General features: G+C 40.3%; 1 protein-coding gene across 1 annotated transcript; it reads left to right on the top strand.

The window, feature by feature from the left end:
- Window positions 1–1,300: 1,300 nt before the first annotated feature.
- LOC119740488 lies at window positions 1,301–20,062 on the top strand. Its single transcript, XM_038215810.1, has 3 exons — window positions 1,301–2,086; window positions 18,343–18,468; window positions 19,644–20,062. Exons 1-3 carry the CDS (start codon window positions 2,017–2,019, stop codon window positions 19,895–19,897), a joined length of 450 nt encoding a protein of 149 aa, XP_038071738.1. The 5' UTR covers window positions 1,301–2,016; the 3' UTR covers window positions 19,898–20,062.
- The last annotated feature ends 1,906 nt before the right edge of the window (window positions 20,063–21,968 follow it).

Here is a 21,968-nt window from a genome sequence, read left to right as displayed (position 1 = left end):
TCATTTCCGGGTCATTTTGACCCGGAAAAACCAGTGTCATTTTGACCCAGAAAAATCAGTATCATTAGTTTGACCCGGAAAAGTGGCATTTTGACCCGGAAAAGTGTCAGACCAAATAGAACCCGGCTCAGATTTGGCCCAGGAGTGTTCAGAGTGTGGTATACTGAAAAAAACCGAAATAAAGCCAAAACATAGGCCTACATGGAATGACAAAAACGGAAACCTTTTTTCCCTCTAGACTAGAGGGACACATTCATAGGTTTTTAATTGTATTTTGTACAAATCCCCGATGAATGGTTCATTCAAATAATAAAAACAGCAAGTAAATACTTTCAAATTCATTTTCTGGGAGGCCAAGGTTTGAAAGTTCATCATGTTTCATGAGATGCCCACTTTCTGCTGCTCTGGTTCCGGCAGCAGAGGCATTTAATTTATGACGCCAGAATTGTGGGTTGTGATTGGATGTCGACCGTAACGTCAGTATGAAGGTCATCAACATTGGAAAGTTATTCATTCACTCTTTTTTGTTTTAAGATCATTCCGTTCACAATCCTTTCTCCCACAAGATACTAAATAGATCAGCTGGCTTTTTAATACTGATATGAGACCGTTTAAACCTCGAGAAAAAGCGGCCGGCCCTAGCCAAGAACTTAAAAGGCCATCTTGTGTCGAGTTTGAATTTCGACACAAGAGTTTGTCGACGCCCACCATCCACTTGAAGATGTCCCGGGTCAGATTTGACCCGGAATCCGGGTCATATGGGGTCTGACCCTTTTCCAGGTCGAAAATTACACTTTCGGGTCAAAATTTCTGGGTCATTTTGACCCAGAAACATGCCATTTTGACCCGGAAAAGTGACATTTTTGACCGGGAAAAGGGTCAGGCCCAGGACCCGGATTCCGGGTCAAATTTGACCCGGTACTTTTTGAGAGTGTATACCCTTGGGAAAAACCACAAGCGTCATAAGAACCATTCCTCCAAGATCAAAGTCGAACATAATTCAAGGCGGAGAGAAAAATCACCTAGTCATCTCCAGAATCACAAACACCACCAATGAGTTTATTTACACGAGCCCACTGTTATGATAAAACTGACCATTTCCTTGTGATAAATTACTGCACCCTGACCAATTCTGCTTGGTAATTTACCGGTGCTAAAGATACCGTCGTACTTAATCACGTGCTTAAACACACACACACCACTTCGTGTCCCCCCAAAAAGGATCACTTACAGCATAGAGCAAGGACCATTTACAGAAAGCCATCATTGGCTGGGCGTACATTATAATTGCGGGCCGGTACGAGCTCACATACCGCTCGCAACGCGGTACGGTCCCAACTACGGGGATTTCAAAAGCGCCGCCCGTCGTGCTTTCAGGGTACGATAGCAGTGCAGAGTATATGCGGGTACGCGTATACGCAATTTATATCGCCATACCGTAGAACCGCTAACATCACGTAGGACTAGTGCACGCAAGATTACCATTTGATGTGTGGTCATCAAGTACGTCCTCGGTCCATCCCGCCTTCATGTGTTTGTTTGTGTGACTGGTTGAAGTGTGTAAATCGGGAAATGTTGGGTGGGTGATTGATTGAAGTAGTGGATGCACATCTCAGACTTGTACCAAGCGGTACAGATGGACGGTGAACGCGTGTACATCACTCCCTCTCTGCCTGCCGAGGTGAGCCAGTAACTCATCACCTGTATGGTTCATTTAGCTCGTCATCATACGGGGAAGGAGAAGAGATCGACTAGGGAGGTTATAGCCACGCAGCGAGTCGTGGTCGTGCACGGCAAACCAACGAACCACTGACACACTACGGCAAGCGATATCCGAGAGTGTCACAGCCCGTAGGCTGAAGACCATTTCCCCATGACTAATACACCGCCTGGTACGGCGCGACATCTCAACCAGCGAGTCTTATATAAATCACAGATTTATCCACGGGAGGAGAACATTTCGAGGTGGAGACGGTGTCTGGAGTATTTTCGGTTAGTAAAATAGTACTCGACATCATGCAGATAGGCGTTGCCTGCACGCTCCAAGCAGCTCTGGCCATCATTCTGCTGCGGCTAATGTCATGCGGTAAGTACCCTAAATAATTATATACATTGCACACTGCCGGCGTCCGGTAGACGTGGTTTCGTATCCACTTGGTGCCTGTGTTTTCCCAGTGGACTCATGGCCTAATACCCGCATAACCTACTTCTTCCTCGGAGTGAATTCAAATTAATATATGTATACCAAGGTATGGATACCTGCGCCCAGATATTCATCCAAAATAACAAAGTAGGTCTTTATAATATTGCTTCATCGTCAAAATGATTAAATATGGGGTGAAAAATGATTATCTTTTATCGTGAAAACAATTTTGCAAACCTGGAGTGAAAGTCCGTTCACCTTTCGTGGTGCCTCGTTTTACCCAAAAGGGCGTTATTGCGTTTCTGCGGATTCTGCGGGCGAGGTACATGCAATATAGGTGAATGCAAAACCAAATCGAAAATGTAGCAAAATTGTAGTAAAAAAACTTTGTCTGCGAAGAAATTGATCATTTTATTATATTGGGAGTAAAACTGTATTTACACAACTGGGTATGAAATCGACTTATTCGATGGACCCCGGAAGTTCAGACTTTGACGCCAACGGAGGACCAACCCTGCTCTATCCTTTTACATTTTGCGCATGTCATTTGCTATGGCGTCCTAGACTGAATCTTGCACTGAGGTCGGGGCTGTGTTGAAATAACATTACTGCGAATAATACAAAAAGAGGTGTTTCTTACACTGTTGAAACGTGCGAGAAATTCACGAAATTGAGTAGGCTAAGTATAGTGGTCACGTGCTGACCAAAAACGTATAAGGTACAAACCGACCAAACGGAGGGGTAATTAATTACATGAAGAAGTGAAAATTCAAAGGTCGAGAAAGAACCTACAGCCCTAATTTTCTCTTCATGTCGAACGGCGCTAAGCTAGTCATGAAAACTAATGTGGATAACAATGCAACGACCTAAAAGCATGTAACTTAGCAACACATACTATAGCCCATAATCACAATACATTGCATTGTAATTGCGGCCCGGTGAAGCACATGGCAGGAATTTAAACTTACGGTGGAAGCGATCTAACATGTAATACCCGACACGCTTTGGTAAAACGTCTTGGGTAGAGTGAACAGAAGGGGCGATTTGACGTTTACCATTGCAGCTAACTATACTGTTTAATTAAAAGAACTGAAGCAACCCGAGGCAACTGAGGAATTATTGAGGCAACGAGATTTCGGCAACAGTGGATCTAAAATAATTGTTCGAGGGCAGACTACGCAGTGAGTTCTACTCCAGTGCAGATTGGCAGCAGTCTGATTAAGATTATATAATGATTGCAAATTCTATGGTACATTCCATTTATTTAAGTCCCATTTAAATCATGTCGTGACGAATACTGCGATCCACTGATCCAATGGCAACATTCCATTGTCTCCATATAAAGGCAATCTCCTTGAGCTTTATGTTATAATAATTACCCCAACCTGTCAGTCTTTCTCGCCACTAATAAAACATTCCGTGCAATAATTAGGTAGATTCAATGTTTATGCCTCATCCTAAGTTACCACCGCACAGCATGTACACTGTAGTCAGGTAGCACAGCAGGAATGCATGTAATGAATGCATGTGTTCCATGATGACATTGCGTTTTAATAAAGCATTCACCCGCGAAATGTGTCCGGCAATTTTTTCTCTCTCGAACGACCTTAATTACAGCTGTTATTGCCTACAGCTGTGCCACTCTGTCATATATATGTTGCGATGAATTATGTCATGACTCTTTGCAGAAATAAGTGTAAATATATATTATTCGTACCTTGCCATTGTCATTATTCACGACAAACCTGCATTTTCAATCAAAGTATAATCTAAGGAATAGCCGATGCAATATTTATTTTATGTATTTACATGAAGATGAATATTTTGCAACACCAATTGCTAAATAAACATTGTTCCGTGTTTCTGCTGGACTCAAATGCGAATATATTGGAGCAATCACTACAAAATGCATTGGGCGCATAAGGCACACTACAGGGTGGTGCAAAAAGAAGAGGGAAAATTTGACAAGAATTTTAACCTTCTAACTTAACTTTTGAACTGTGTTTTTTTTATTATGTAGTGAAGTATAGCTCTTCAACCATACGTGGTGAAAAAAAATCATTAAACAAATTGCAAGAATAGTGATATTATCCTAATTTGAATACAAGTCACAAAAATCACTGTTGTCCACGTGTAAGTCTAGTGTGGGTTATTCTTGTCTTCAAATTAGGCTCTTGAGCTCGGTCAAGCGGATGGAATAAAGCCGTCCGTGGACAAACAGGTTTGGCACATGAAATTTTTAAACTACCATATCTCAGTCATTTTTCGTAACTTACGTTTCAAGATCAATATTTTAATACCATTAAATTGAATTGTTGAAATATGTTCAACAAGTAGGTGAAAATTGTTGTCAAAAATGGGTTTCCTTCTTTTTGCATCACCCTGTACTTAGTGTTGAATAGATTTCTGGGAACACGATATAAAATGGCCTCCCTTTTTACATTTCCCATTCCGTTAAAGGTTTGACGTTAAAAGAGGTCTGCATTGGCCTAAAAAAAAAAGGTTTCTAGACCTAACCAAAGATATTTGACACTCCGGATTAGAGCTCAAGAAAACCACAGGATACATGTACCTATAAGTTATGACTGCTTTGGAAAATGGGGGAAGTGCGTTTCATAGTTGGAGTTGAACTGAAATCAATAAGTAGACAATATAAAATCTGCAACAGCTTTAAAGTCTCCTCCTTATTTGGGCAAGTGACAAGCGACCTAGAGATGTTCGAATTTCAGTTGCACTTCTGTCTGCAAAACCCATTCCTGTCCAGGCATTATGAGAACATGTAAGACGAGAACATGAGTACGGAACGGAAATGAAATCCTCTCTCATAGTGTATCGCACCGGCACGCAACGGCTAAGACACGTTCTCATTGGGGGGGGGGGGGGGGGGGGGGGTCGTGGCTCAATCGGATCGGCTGCCAAACCGGGAACGTGTCAATCTATCTCCATGGAGATTGGGTGATGAGTGGTTTCTATGGCATCGCCGGGTTATAGGGCAAATGGCTGTCCGCTTATGTGCACGTCCATCGCGAGCCTCGTCCTATCTGATCCTGCGAAAACAAACGGTTTTACCAATCAGACCTGATTAAGTAAAATCAGCAAAACAAACTTATAGTTCTTAAATTTCGTCAGTAAAAAAAGTCACCGTGTTTAAATACCCGTGATACCCTAAATCTCCCGATCTTTTCATGCTCACGGCTCTTTTAGTCGCTGTTCTTTAAAAAGAGATTAAAACAGAACATGAACGGTTGAATTTTGGCCGACTTTTGTTCAATAGTCTGGAAATGTGTCTTGTCAATCACGGAAGATGACGCTACATTATGTGCTTGGCAACAGTAAAGTGAAGTTAACTGAATGATTGCGTATAAGTTCCTCTACTTTCTTATCACTGAATGGAATGGACAGTGGAGTGTCGTGCATTACCCAGATATTGCCTACATGACGTCGGCATTGCCTTTGAATGCTTTTCATGCATGATATTGTGGTAATAATATCAAAATTGATAACAGCGTACACGCCCGTCCTGCAAGTATCCAGCCATCAATGATGTAAAAAAATGTCCCGTGCACTTACGTTGCAGTAGACGACACAGACAACATGTTTTGCAAATACCACTTTCCAGTTGTGTAGAGTGAATTGAATTGCCCCACTTTGCTAATCAACTTAGGCAACCATGGATACATGGCTCAGGTGGTAAAGAAAGTTGCGACTATGTCCCCTCAAGGTCACCTTAGATTGGATTTGACGGTAAGTATATTTGGCGCCGAGAAAAATATCATTACGTCGTGTAATTTTTGTCACGTCGGATGGTTAATGTCATATATATTTTCCACAAAGCATTGTAGACATAAATATTGGTGAATATTCATGAGCATCTTGTTCGTCTCCAAACACGAATCTTGTTGATGGTATCCCAAGATAATTTTGTTAAATTCACACGCTATAGTGCAGTAGACACCATATTATACTTTCTACATGTTATATGTCACCATAAAGCTGGTCTGATAAACGCTTTTTTCCAAATTTAAAAGACCATTTCATTTCAGTTAGGCTACATTGAAACCTAATTGGACCAATTCAGTAACATTGGAACCTAAACGAACCAACTCATTTATATTGGAACCTAAATGTACCAATTTAGGTACCAAAATAGTACCCACAAGGTGGATACTATTTTGCTTTTTTGTGTCCTCATATACATTGGTGTCCTCCATAATTTGCCTTGGTGCCCTCCATCACTTGCCTTTGTGCAATTTCCCAATTCCTTGGTGCTCCTTGGTACAAACATTTGAGGAGGTGCGGCAATAGAGATCACTGTTGTAGCTACCGCGAAAAATTTGGGAAAAATGATTGACGCGCATGATTAAAATCGACGCGCGCGCTGACCAGAGACCGACTATTTTTTTTGTTGGCCTTACATTGGGATCTAAATGTACTAAATAATTTCTGAGTACATTGGAACCTATAAATGGACCAATTCAATCGAGAGTTGCATTGGAACCTAAACAAACCAATTCATTCAAGAGTTGTATTGGAACCTAAATGGGTGAATTCATTCCAGAGTTGCATTGGAACATAAACGGACCAACATTGGAACTTAAATGGACCAATTCATTCCATAGTTACGGTTACAAAGACAAATTTATTCCAGAGTTAGATTAGAACCTAAATGGACCGATTCATTTCAGAATACATAATTGGAATCTAAATGGACCAATTCACTCCAGAGTTACATTGGAACATACATGGACCAAATTATTCATTACAGAGTTACATTGGAACCTCAGACCAACTTCCAGAACTACATTGGAACCTAAGACACATTCATTCCAGATAATAGTACCAAAGACTAATTCATTTCAGATTGGAACCTATATGTTTATCAATTTATTCCAGAGTTAGATTGGAACCTAAATGGACCAATTCATTTCAGAATACATTGGAACCTAAATGAACAAATTCACTCCAGAGTTACATTGGAACATACATGGACCAATTCATTCCAGAGTTACATTGGAACCTAAGACCAATTCATTCCAGAGTAACATTGAAACCTAAGACCCATTCATTCCAGATATTGGAACCTATGACCAATTCATGCCAGTTATATTGGAACCTAAATAAACCAATTAATTCCAGAATTACTTTGGAACCCGAATGGATCAATTCATTCCAGAGTTACATTGGAACCTAAATTAAACAGGAGAAAAACGAGTTCAGGGGATAACACAGAAAATCTGAGAAATTTATTCACAAAAATTCGAAATTCATTTCGGTATCTTTGCCTCTTCGGGGTAATCGTAGTGTAAGAGTGTGATCAAATGCGTGGAAAAAGCGGAAATGGCCTAAAAAGCGGCAACTTTCTCAGGTAAGGAAAAAAACCCTGATTTTTGCCCGAAGTGAAATCACTGGCGTCAGCATAATGGCGGACGGCAAGTATTGTAGGACTATGATGGCTTCGTCCGTTCGATTTAGCAGGACTATCGATTCCGTGCTAGCTTCACGTGATGCGCGATAAATGAACGGCGTCAGGTATGCACATGAACTTGGAGAAAGTACGGCCGACCCGGTGCTTGCATGTATGGCAATCGGTGTGCTAGACATCCTTCCCGCCGAGAATGTTGTCCGGCGGCGAAAATCGCATGCGAGGCTCAGTGGTGGTGGGTGCAAGTGTGTGTGTTGGTAAATGAACAAATTCTACTGAAACATCTGTACATAGACGCATAAATAGCATGATGACTGGCCGGTAAAAACGTGCATTACAACGTGTTAAATGTTCCAAATTGCGTCAGCATCCGGCTCAATAACCCATTTGCTTGTAATGTTCGTGACAGAGCTTTTACGAGCACAGTGAATAAACCTGAAATGTATTTTTCAAATCCTATATATCTATAATCTAGGCTTAGTACTTTTTGTCAAGGAGAATACTGACTACTCGGAGTTTTGGATCATTTCTCTGAATCAGGTTAATTGGCTCTGTTACACTTCTTTTCATAACGCTGGAATCGACCTCATCTGTAACATGAAGTTTGAAGTTCAGATCTTGTTCAAGACTTCAATATTCTTTACGCAGAGAGAATCATCTTTCATTACACCGTGAGCTCCATACTACTCGTATAGTCCTCATCGACCGCTCAGAATTCATATCTTGCTTACTTGGTATTCTATTTCCCGCCATGTGTTCATCGATTTGTGGTGTTACATTACTGAAAACTATATAGGCCTAGGGCCTAACAGCGGTACTTTCCCTTCGTATCGCATAGTTTTACATCGTTGGTATTAAAGTTTCGATTATAGTTTATCCTTTGAAGACTAGGGCAGTTGTACTTTGTTTTTATAAGTCAAACGGATTTAGGAGAAAAAAATCAAAATATTCATGCGGCATGAGAGGTAACAGTTAGAATCCAATGCGTCATTCTAATTTATTTCATTATAATCACTTCGAAACTTCTCATTGATTTACATCAAAGCAGCCGCGCCCTAAGGTGTTTTTTTTTAAGTCCACGGGTATTAAGTAAAAGTGCACTGAAATAAAACATTTCGAGGATGTCCGAGTATCACAAATTGTTGGGGCACAGGCATCGAAATACGTTGTCATTTGAAATTCATTACATGGGCTCTTTAATCCCGATGTCATTGATTAGAATCTTTACAGTCTTGAAGACCACGCATTGCTACCAGAAACAGTAATTACCTCTCGTAGCCCCAAGCCGTGTCGAAATTACTCGATCCTCTTGTGATCAAATCACTCTTGTTACCAGACCCTTCGTGATGAACTGAGATTAAAAACCTCGCGGACGAGACTATTACATCCTGTCAGGCTGACATTTTCGAGCATGACTTTGAACATAATTTATTAAATGTCGACGCGGGCAGCGGTTCAACGGAGGGTAATTTGGGTCGATTTGCTTGCAAATAGACGGGAGACGTGTCAGTGAGTGAAGGCCAATTGTTGTCAATGAATAATGAACACGAAGGGTGGACCGTTTAGTGTTGCTACATACACGTGTTTACGTCATGATGTAAAAACAAAACTGCCCTCGGAAACTTACCCAAATCAAACTCAAATAGGGCCTTTTATCGCAACATACCACTTTGAATAAGTGTGAGAAAATATTAAGCAAAATTTTGTGTTTACAACTTACTTAAAGGGTCCATGCGATGAAATTTCTTAGGAACACAGTCATGTTGTGCAACTTTCTACTCCTCTGAAAATGTGTGAAAATTATTTGACATCCCTTTTTGGTTAACTTTATTGAAAAGTGCACTTCTTTAAATTTCCATTCTCTTCCGGACAACTGAGGGCGCTGTTGCTGTGATGTCATTCAGGACAATGTTCATTTTAGGGGGTTTCTTTTCAAATTATGAACCCAAAATTTGCGCTTTGAAAATATTTGTGTGAGAGGGTTGCTCATTGGCTTACTGGTATGTACTAACACAACAACGAATCACCAAATTAAAGAAAATTTTCGACAGCAAAATGTCAAAATTCTAGCGACATTTTGTGCTGAAATAACTGTAACATTGAAGATCTGCCCGGAATGACATCACAGTTTTGCTCATGAATATGCAAATTTGCATTAGCATAAAAATAAAAAAGGCAACAAAATACCCTTGAAAATGGCAAAACGAAATTGAAAATAGATTTAATGGAACACAAAGGTGCATTTTCAACTAAAAAGGATTGCATTAAAAAAAACCCGCATGGGTCGTATAGCCCACATGGCGGTTTTGTATTTCATTTTTTTTAATTTTTATAAAAGCACTGTCCCACTAGTCTAACAGCAAATCTAACTCATTTAGATTATTGAGAGATACACCTGTTGATTAGAGATTACCTCCATGGCTACAAAAGATATATCCTGGTGGATACAAACGGGGTCTACCCGACCCCAATACTTATGTTTCCCAATACCTATGTTCCCCCAAATCCTTAGGATTTGGGTTAGGGTTAGATCGATGGTTAAGGTTTGGGTTGGGGAACATAGGTATTGGGGAACATAGGTATTGGGGAACAAAGGTATTGGGGAACATAGGTATGCACCCGATACAAACACCTGTACACGGGAAGTGTTGATGAACAATGTCACTGCTCCAGAAATACGTAAAACGACCTCACAAAATCAATGCACGACCATCATTTCCTTTCTTCGTTGTTTGTTTTCGAACTCGGTTTGGATTTCTCGTTGCAACTAGGAACATGCCCAGATAGTGTTGCATAGTACTAGCAGGAGACGACAAGCAGACTAAACGGAAATTGGGGCAATGTTCTCAGACACGTTTGCATACACGATACATGATACGAGATGTACCGTATAGTGGAGAGTGCAAATACTGCGACAGACTGGCTACCGAATTGGCGTAACGTATGGTAACGTAACACCCGTACGTCTACGAGCAATCTCGTGAGTTCTCGCCTCCCTTTTTAATTGGCAGTCTACGGCTGATGCATGTCTGGATATTTAAATACGAGAGCACTGCATTGATATTGTGACTGTGGTCAGCTCAGAGGGAGAAACCTAATGTCCCGTCGGATTGAGAATTGCTCTATTCAAGATATACCTGTACAAGAATTCGTTATTATCTTATCCATAAAAACAGTAATGTGTTATATATTATACTAGTAATTTAAAAGTAAGGAACACTAAAAACACCCCAAACATATATACTTTTAAGATCGAATGTTAACAGAAAAAAAATACCAAGAATATTTTAATTATTGACGGGTTTCGTTGATATTTGTTCTGACAAAAAGATATTTCTTATTTAGCTTGATAATATGTTTTTAATGTTTCTGAACAGCAGCCATCTTGAATTGTTGTTGTTGTGGGGGGGGGGGGAGATGGAGGTGGGGTACCATTTCATGAACAAACATAATAAAAACAAAAATTCAGTCTCAAAAAAGGCTCCCATGCAAAGGGTCTATACTGCGCTTGACGAAGCTTCAAATCCGCACTCGCTTATCCATCGGAAAAACAGCCCCTCCGTTGAATTGTGTTATTAGGCCTTTATGCATGTTTATACATTCATGTACTTGAAGCAGACTTCGTGTCATCCTCTCTCGTATCTCAGTATAATTTTTCATTCAAAAACATGCAGGAGACGCTGAAAAGAAATATCGATTCTCTCTTAAAGGCTACAAAATGTCACTTACTATATGTCCCCATGCTCCGTCCCCCGCTAACTTGATACATCCCGATCTGCATTCATCAAAATTATGCCGTCAGTATAGCACGAGAAAATTGGCGATACCTGACCCTGTCCCACCAATCATTACAAAAAGGTCCCCGGGGTGAAAGCGACTGTTGTTCGGCTATCTATCTCGTAGAGATTGGGAGCACGTCCGTGATATCGTTCGAATGTAGGTGTTGCGATTCTCTGTACAATTTCAATGATTCTGTTTGCACGTCAATGGACTCGCATCATGAAAATGCATTTGATGAGATCTTTTAAATTTATTTCCACCTTTTTGATGAAATATTTATGAATTATCGACTCAGATGCATTTGACACACCGTACATGATGTATCGTAAGTCAGATCCACATCTTTTCTATTTCAATTTAAATTCAAATTATTATCTCATGTGAAATTCTCAGTCTGGCCTTGCACATTTTTATGCATACCAAGCGTGCATATATCACAATATAAGTTAAAAACAGCCTAACTAAAAAGAATATTTATTTAAAAAAACACTTAAAATCTTATGCAATACTGACAATAATGCATAAACAAAAGAGAGGGGAAAATAAAAATCTTTGAAATGGTGGCGTCTACATGACTCCCGTGAAAATATGGTATACCTTTTACCTTATTGGTCAACCTTAAGCGTGTCTGGGGTTCGTATTGGTCTTTGCATCGAGACATGCGCAGTGCGGTCAATGAGTACTTATTTCATAGAGTTCAGATTTAATACCACACCGGCTATTAAGGCTTGTGGCATGTCATTGTAATGTCATTGACTTTAATGAACATTGCTCACTAAGTCTTGGACGAGCGAGCCCTGCCCCTCTGTGATTTAATCTATACACTGATAATTAAATCTACACTTCACATGATTCGGCAGATGGCTGTGTCTGCATCTATGTTTTTTTCTCAGCAGCAATGGCGCCAAATTAGTGGCGGGAAATTTGGTAAAAATATTCATTTACGTGCCGTCGTCCTCTGCGTGCACTGAACCAAAAAACCCAACCTTTGTCGAAATTCTGCCGTGATGTTATTTAATATTGTCATAACTTTATGTTATTTGGCCTGTAGTCAGTGTTGAATGTCTTTGATAAAGCTGAAGCCACTTTACTTTTCAATGCAAAACAACACTTAAACACTTTAATCTGAGAATTCGAACTTGTTATGAAGTTAGGTTGGCACAATTGCCTTACACCTGTGATGACAGAGGTCCACAGCCAACTCAGGTTTTAATCCGCCACCCACTCACGCAGGCTCGTGTTCATTATTTGTATAATATTCACTGCTTTGCGCATGTCTCAACAAAACAATGAGAACTCACAGCCAATTGGGAAACTGTACAACTTCAAAAGTCTCACTTTTACCACACTGGCTTTTAGCGGGACGATTTGCCCATGGTGTACGTACATGCACTTTAATATTAACCTTTCTACATCGTAATTGTCTAATCGTTGACTCCTTATAGGCCTCTCGTGTCAGCCGATCAAGAAACGACCAAAGTCCGCCTGAAAAAAAAGAAATGAACAGTCCACGTGTTTTCAGTCTTATCGTTTTTTTTTTTAACGGAAAAAACCCCCACAATTTATCGACACAATTGATACCCCCCCCCGGTCAGCGTAAATCAAAGCAGCGAAGAAATAAAACCGGAATACCGCGGTTGCTCGGTATAGTTCTCAATCCTCTTGTTTATTATTTATTTTTTAAAAATACATTGGAACGTTCGTGCTGTCGAATAAAGGTGTCTCCAATCTGAAACCACGACATAAACCTCAATCGAATTGAAGGTTTTTTTTTGTTCCACCATGCGTAGTGATACCACTGGACTATATGGAGATTTCTAGGCCCAACATCTATCTTCGACTATCTTCTGATATAAGTGATTTCTTTTAAATTGAAAACAAAAGAACGACAGTAAGAACCGAACATGTATCTTAGAAATGTGCAACCAAAAAGGGAACTTACGACAGGATGTAAAATTTTGCACGGATAAAATGAACACCACGAATTACGGCTAGAAAATTAATGTTGAGGCGTGGTGGCAGCCGGTTGAACTTCGCGGTCTGCTGAGCCGCCGATGGCAAATGAAGCTAGTAGCCTCCATTCGAGTCGAGTCCCCTCGGTGGGTGGTCATTGACAGAGCTTTTGATATTGTAAGTTCGTGGACCTAAAATTAATGATACTTAGTCAAGGGCGGATCCGGGGGGGGGGCCAAAGGGGGCCATGGCCCCCCCCCCAAAAAAAAAAACGAAACCATTTTTTTTTTTATGTGACATCGCAATAAAGGCAGGCAATGAGTACACCACCATCTTTTCCTCAAAAAACATTGGTTAAAGTGGTCAGATATTGCCTCAGATCGCACCACAGAGCATCTAGAATCCAAAACATTTTCGGAACCCCACGCCGTAATTTTTTTACCCACTTTTTGGGGGGACCACAATTTTTTTGGGCCCCCCCCCAAAAAATTGTGTTCTGGATCCGCCCTTGTACTTAGTGACATTTTTATGATCATGCACGCGTTTAAGTGTGTTGGAAATCGCAGGTTGGAATGCCGCTGTAGTGAACTTTGTTTTGTTCAACCAAAATTTGTAAACATGTTCAGACAAACTAGATGTTTTTTTTTAACAAGCAAACATTATGTTAGTGGTGCCTTTATTTTGAGAACACTAGTACGGATTCTTATTTTTCCTCTACCTTTTCAAAATTTAATGCATCCATCCTTTGGTTGAACTTTGATTGGAAAAACAGTTTTAAAACGATGGGTGTGCTATAGAGCGCCATAATGTTCCGTGCTCGGTTGTGATACATGTTATTGCAGTTTGATAGACGAGGAGGGCTATCCAAGTATAAACAGATGAGCTTGAATCACGTCTACAGCGCAGACGCAGGGCGGCTCCAAGCGATCTTCTCGGCGGGATACATCAATGAGCGACGGACACGAACGATTGAAAATTCTGCAATATACAACATCAGAGGGGACCATGCAAATGAATTGCGCCGCGGGAGAAAAGACAGAAAAAACTTCATTCGTCTCTTGCCTCGGCAATTTAAAAAAAAAAACCATGCCTCTGAGCTTGTCATGTATTGCAGACCACACTTGCCGTTACTTCCGCGAACGAATAATATTGGAAACGCGACACGGGAAAAGAGTTTGCCCTCGTGCAATGCAATAATGCCTCCGAGTTGGCGGGAAATATTGGTCTGCGCATGGTCTGCGCAATATAGGCGTTGCGTGTGTGCGCGTATAACGAACGGCAGACGACTATTGTGACTGCATGTTGTGAAAGAAATTACTTTACGAAAATGTCTTTAAAAAATAAATGTCATTAGTGACAAAGAAAACTAGTTTTCGTAGGCCTTTCTATTTTGCTTTTGAAGGAAAACCAAATGATCATTTTATCATCGTTGAATTACATTTATACATGTATAGGGCCTACTCTGAAAGTAAGGAGGAATGTCATTTTTGTGGATTGAACGGACGAAGAGCACGCTTACTTGTGTACAAAACTAAAAAATTACATTCCCTGGACATACAAGTAAATATTTCGAATAATCACTGACGTCCCTGAACATTAACAACTACTACATTCCATCTAAGGAGTATTGATGCATGATTCTTCCCACTAACAATGGGAAAAATGAATAGTGATCATTGTTATTAGTCTCTCTCTTTAACATTCGTAAGTTATTTACAATGTATACGCATTATACGGGGAAAGAATTAATTTTGAAGACCGGCGTTGGCGAATCAATTTTTGGGAAAGTGCACCCCGTTGCGAAACCGGAGACTTTCCCGTGCCCCAGGTGTATGTGGCAAATCGATTCCGTAAGAGGAAATCCGTCACTCTAGAGTACATCATGAATGACGCAGATGAGGAAAAAAATAGCTAAGGCAAGATTAAACAACAAAAAATGGACTGAATGAAAACGGAGGCCCTTATGTTAAACAAAAATAACAGGTAGGGTCTATTTTTAGTTGGATAGACGGGCGTGTAGGCGTAGCTGTTTACAGAACATTTGAGATGTACTGTTGTTATGTTACTGTCAGTCGGGTTCGATGTAGTAATCGTTGCCCGACTCGCCACTATTTTTCAGGCTTTTCAGGCCGGCCGCCATGTTTGCACGAGCTTTACACGCAAAAAATATGCGACGTGTAGTTCGTGACAAAACAGCCTTTATAATTATATAAAAGAACAACCGTTACACTTACAGAAGCTGTCGATAGAAGATGGAGAATAAAAAAACACATATTTTTTTTCGAGTTGGAGTATTAACCTCCCCCCCCCGATAAATATAATCTGGGTGAACCAATTCCATATGATGCACTACGTGACAATTGGAACCTACGTCTCAAAATACAAGTCGAAAGTAAATGATCCAAACCAGTGTCAGGCATATTTTTAAAAACATCTGCCCACAGGCATATATATTTTATTTTAAGACATTGTAACTTTCATGTACATGCAATCATAACGTTGAAACCGAATACCGCGTTTGCAATAGGATTGTTTTGAATTAGCATAACGTGATCCGCCACGATAATTAAGGTCAAGTAGGTCCGGTGGGCCGGATCAACCTCGTACAACCTCGGCATCGCTGATGGGACGCTGACCAATCAGTTTCCCCCCTGGGGACAAGTTTGCAGACTGACCGAGCCACACCGGTCTGTATAGATGGTCATCCGAATTCCCAAGACCACGTGGTGCATTTATTAAAACACACATTTCACATGATGATACCTCAAATCAAATTGAGACGCACGGGTGCGGAAGTAACTACGGGCGCCCCGGTGTACGGGACATCTCCAGCGATGCCGGACGAACGCACCGGTTTTGCCCGGGGAAACGCGTTAATTAACGGGCGGGTGGTAAACGAGTTAGAACCCCAACGGCCAAGCGGTCGAAGCTCCAAATTTAACTCCAGGCTTTCCTCTCTCGGTCTTATAACCGCGTTTAATCACAAGTATTTAGCGGGGGTTTTCGGAGAAGTGGAGATGACGTGGTTGGTTTATACTTGGAGTAATTGAGAAGGTATCTTTATGAACTTGTGTTTTACTTGAACGGCATAATAGTCCGTTCCTTGTGTTTGAACGCATACATGAAAATATGTTCCAGTACGGGCGCTACATGGAGTTCCATATATACTCTTTGCATATTTTTATGTTTACGTGTCGCACGTTTTTGTATGGACTTTGATCGCTTCATCGTTAATAAAATTCGTTTAAATAAAGTATATTATTTTGCTTGCTTCTTTAAATGAAACTAGTGTTTTCTTTTGGGTGTTGATCTTTGTCGTGTATTTTCTCGTTATAGCAAACGTCACTAATCATGCCAATGCATTTTTTGTGTCGGTTGGGTATTCATACCTTATAAGCTGAGCACGCCACCACCAGGCCGACTCTTGATAGTTTTGACTACAAAAAACAGCAAATTTTACTTGACATTTAGTATCAGTTGAGTACAACTGAATATCAGTCAATAGGCCTATTACTTCAATATAGTCAGGATTTATTGCCTGGAAAATTCAGCAATGCGTGGGAAGCTACTAGTCAGAAAGTCAACTATATCCTTGTAGGCCTATATGTTTTCCGAAGAAAACCCCCCACTATATTCTCCAGAGCAATAGAAACAAGTCAGTATTTTGACTATGTATGTTGTTTGAAGAAAGATAAAAACGAATATAAACTCATGATATGCGAATGAAGTACTCCTGCATCCAATCGCTAGCAACGGCACCCATGAAAGGAAACACCTTTGATATCGAACAAACATTGGTTGAGTCATAATGCATTAGAATTCTACCTCCATGGTTGAGTTAATGCATTTGGAACTGTTTCCGACTTAGGGCGCGCGCGGCAGGCGTTCGTATCCACTCCTTTGCTTTCCCTCGTCTGGATCCGGCCCCGACTGGAAATTAAGCTTGATTTGAAGAATTCGTGCTCGGCATCTTCCAACATCAATTACCGTATTCGAGTCTGGTTTACACACACGTGTTCTTGCCACTGTTACGCACATCATGTTGCTACTGCCAGTGGCACATGGTACATCAAGGATGTTTCGAGTGGAACAAATAAACTTGCCGACAAAGCCGACTTTGCATTGTCTTTATATGTTTTGCTGATTAAATAAAGAAAGGGTAACATTATTCCAGAAGAACTAATCAGTCATTTAGACATCACTTGATTCCAAGTGCACCATACAGCAAGTACGCAACTATAACAACTGTTGTCTCTAGTTTGTGTATAGAAGTAACCTAGTAGCCTAAATACAACAGTGAAACATTACATTTGTCATCAGTCAGCAATTTACATCCAAAAGCGTCAACAAGTCAAGTTTGTCTTTCTTTCGGGGCATCATTTTATTCAAATGTTCAATCAAAATATGAATAGTTTAGCGTCTTCATTTGAACGTCCTTTAAAACTGAAAACTAAAAGTACTGAGCTGATACAAACAACAGAAGTGTTTTCCCACGTTGCTGGTTCATGAAGATTTAATTACTTCAAAGCAGGTTTTGGTGCCGCAAATTCGCAATAGTTGAACCCATTTCAACATGCGACTTTCGCAGCGAATGTATCGCTGACGTCAAATTCGCTCCGTATTTCACATTCCTGTAAATGTATGAACTGAACAAAATGATACTGAGTTCGGATTTGTCGAGTTCCTACCAAGCTATTTGTAAAATGTGCCAATAAGAAAGCGTATGTGTTACCATTCTTGTGTGTAATGCACGGTTGGCGCAAATATACATGTACTAACACTATTTGATACTTGACGCACCCTGTGCAAAGTACACTTTGTGACTTGGAGAGAAGTATTGAAAATCTTGCTCTATTAAAACTTGCACCTTGTTGTACATGAAAGCGATACGTATACATTTTGTAATTAGTTCCGTTGCTTTCTGCTGTGAAATCCCAATGGGACTTTTTTCTCTGGCATTGATTTGCTTGATATAGTTTCAGGATAATCACAATAGCCCTTTATACCTAATATCACCCTGCCATTTTTCTTTACTTTGCTGCAGCCAAATCAATGGAGTGTTTCTACTGCCCGGCCACCTCAACCAGCGAAGACGAATGCAGGAAAGCAGGAGCCATACAGCAATGTACAGTGGGTTTCAATACCTGCTTCACGCAAATCAAATACCAAGGCGAGTGCTCAAACTTCTAATAACCTCAAAATTTTAATTTTACCCCAAAACCATAGTGACTAACTCCCGGTAAAAACATTATTCGCGTAGTTTTGACTGGCGTAACAAATCATCGAGGTTATAAATTGACGTGTTTTATTTACTGTAACATTACCAATATTTAGGCCTATGCGATTTTCAGGTCTTTGTAATAAATATAGGGTGACCCCAAAAATGCAACCCTGAAACATTTGCCTTTTTGCAAAAACGTGATCTATGAATGTTTATGTTTTGGATATCAGATTATAGCTGAGGATGTTTTCTTTCAAATACTGAAAAAATCATGAAGACAGCACATTGGGTTGCTGAGAAAATGCCAATTTTGTAACACAACTCCTTTTTTGGTCCATTCCAATGGCATTACCACAGTTAAGGGATTAGTACACCGTACCTATCTGTGCATGAAATGTATGATGCGCATTATGTCCTATCCCTTACAAACAACACGCACATAATATGACAAGAGTACAAATTCATTTGATGGAAATACCTTTTATTTTCCACTTGAACAGGTATCTCATCCTATTTAGTCCTATTTCAAGCATTCTCAGCATCATTAGTATGTCAAAATATCAAAGAAATTGCACAAATGAAAGCTGTTTGAAGCACCATTGGAAAAACCGAAAAGGACATGTGTTAACTTGGCATTTTCTCACTGTGCCGTTCATGTTTACTTTTAGTATAAGAAAAGACCTCTCAGCTTTAATCTGATATCCAAAATATTACAATTCATAGATCACGTTCTTGAAAAAAAGGCAAATGTTTCAGAGTTGCATTTTTTTGGGTCACCCCGTAGACCATTCGTTTTAATGAATCAACTACGGAGTACCCCTAGCGTCATGTATTAAGACACACGTGTAGGTAACACAAATCCAAATCATACACAGTACTTTTGTTGATGTGTTCCACGTCTGTTTGAGCTCCGACTTACCTATTTGGGACCAAATTGCCAGTAGGGCTTTTTTAAGTAATCAAAGACTTTATGACTCAACACAACTTTAAAGCTTGTCAAAATCTGATGCAAACGATTAAAAAAAACATCACCCTCCAATTGCTGTCCTCCACTTTTGATGCACCTTATAGGTTTATGCATGAATAGGCTATGTTCGCAACTATAAGCACATTCTTATTTACAGGCGGAAGCAACTACCTGCCCAAGACGGTCACGCGAAGCTGTGTGGACGACACTTTTTGTGACGCGGAGAAAAAGACATACAACAATGGCGAGTGCGAAATAAGCGAGGACGACTACGTCTGCGTCTGGTGTTGCCATGACAACAACTGCAACCTCTTGTCTTCTGCTGAAAGGTCAAAGGTTAATCACATTTTGCTATTGGGCGGAGTCGTCATGGTGACATATCTGACCGGTGAAATCATGTGGCACTGGTAGAAGATCCTACCTGGTTTACCCTGTGTGACATTTTGACGGTGAATATGAAGACTTTTTGATCATCAAGTGTTGCGAAATCGCGGTTTTACTTCTTACAAGTCATGAAAGATGTGCGGACATTTTCAGATCATCAAAAGATGATTTGTGCTTGTATAGTGTACATTGTAAATGCTCACTATTGGATGACCTGGATTTGATTAACTTTCGCCGTAAACTGGCATGAGTCCCATCTTGATGGTCGGGATAACTGATGTCATTGACAAGTTTGCCAACTCAGTGCAGAAGAAAGTAGGCCAATGTTAATACAGGAACCCTTTGCGACTAGGCCAAGTCTACTCTTGGTAAACACTGGTTCAAATTCTGTTTGCTTCGTTGTTACAAGCACATCTGTGCATTTTATGGAAAGTGGAAGGACTGGGGATGCTCGTCTCTGACTTCTGAACTAGATAGACACAGGTCCTGTCGCTCATCCTTTCTTGGTGTCGCGTCTGCAACAATTAAACATTGGATGGACTGAAATAACGACGTTTTATATACAGTTGGATGTCTAACTCTATCACTAAGACTGTAGTAGAGATCAATATCTGGATGGAAGATCACTGTGTTTTGATACCCACAACGGACAAAATGACAAGAACTGGTGTCCAATCTCATCGACCTATCTGGCACAAAATGCATCATGAGACACACTGCCATAAATGGTGAACACTGTTCAATCCATGGTTGCAGACCAGTAAAATAATAGGCCCACGCCGGCCAAATCACGGTTTTATACCGTCAGTTTCTGTATTAATTAATTCAGTTTGCCCCGAACTTGGAGGAAGGTTTGTCGGAATGAAGGGTCCGAGTTCTAAATCGGTCGTTGAACTTGAACTGTATTTCTGTGAAATTTGGGTTGAAATTGGACACAAACGTTGCTCTATTATGCGATGGAGTGGAGAGATCCTTTTTTTCCCCAAAATGGTGATGGGTTTCAGGACGTAAGAAAGAGTAAATCAAGCTCTTGTATGATGTATGTCTTGATCATATCACCTGTGAGAGTTGCGAGTATTTCCCCCAATTTTTTGAAGTGGGGTATATAATCATTGGCGCCCATGGGCATATATTTACTGGTCTGCATCCGTAACGCAGGTCGATCTATGCGTACATCATCCGTTTCAGAATAGCGTTCAACAACAGTCGCCTCGACTCAAAAATGAGGCAAACTCCATGTATTTATTGTTTTTCGTTGACCAGGTCATCCGTTGCAGACGCTCCGATCAACTGCAACGGTCGATCTTTCGACGACATGCGCGTGAATTCGTTTGTAACTAAAAACGTCGAACTTTATTGAAGTCTTTATAATTCGGTTCAGCCTGACTCTTGAACGCCAGTCTGGATACCGGATGGAACGGGCGTAGCATCATCGTTTCATTCTGTTAAAAAATGTTATAAATTTGCGAATTTGGAACCTTTTCCTAAAGGATGGTTCCCTTAGCCTCTAATACAGAAGAGTATTATAAGCATAATATACATGTAAATGGCATTTAAACCTTAATTTGTAAAACAAAAGATGTACTTTTATATTCATGGTTAATTCACTCGGCTGTTGACAGCTTTGTATTGAGAATGTATCAGAAAAAAATTGTGCACTGTTACTAGAGTAGTTATGTAGGTGTAGTTCTGTACACCACTAAATGCCTAATGTAAGTTATTTCTACATCAGTCGGTGCAATGTAACACTTAAACACTGCATCCGCGTTTTGATTAAAGCTTATCGCAGAAAACAACAAATTAATAGAAAAGTGCCCTTGAAAATGTTGATGTACATGTACGTTGTGGTACCAAAAAGTCCTTGGTGATTCATTTTGACCGAGCTTATTAATTTCTCATTTCATCTTAATTCCCTGGCAGAAAAAAAATAAAGCAACATCAAGGCATCAATGCTATGAACTGTATTCAAATGTACATAAAGCAAACATCTAAAAAAAAAAACACATCTAGAACTGTGGTTCCTAGGTCGCTTTCAAATACATAAAGTCTCAGTGATACATTAGGTGGAACCAGGGGCAACAGGGTCCCCCCTTAAAGG

Source organism: Patiria miniata, unplaced genomic scaffold (genome assembly GCF_015706575.1).
Source record: "Patiria miniata isolate m_02_andy unplaced genomic scaffold, ASM1570657v1 HiC_scaffold_5, whole genome shotgun sequence".
Lineage (NCBI taxonomy): Eukaryota > Metazoa > Echinodermata > Asteroidea > Valvatida > Asterinidae > Patiria > Patiria miniata.
This window is presented reverse-complemented; position numbering and strand designations above follow the sequence as displayed.

What these genes read in the sequence shown, in the direction of transcription:
- LOC119740488 (XM_038215810.1), top strand. Translation starts at nt 2,017, where the DNA reads ATGCAGATAGGCGTTGCCTGCACGCTCCAAGCAGCTCTGGCCATCATT. An exon ending in GCTGCGGCTAATGTCATGCG is followed by an intron (nt 2,087 to 18,342) that starts GTAAGTACCCTA and finishes ACTTTGCTGCAG; the next exon opens with CCAAATCAATGGAGTGTTTC. An exon ending in CACGCAAATCAAATACCAAG is followed by an intron (nt 18,469 to 19,643) that starts GCGAGTGCTCAA and finishes TCTTATTTACAG; the next exon opens with GCGGAAGCAACTACCTGCCC.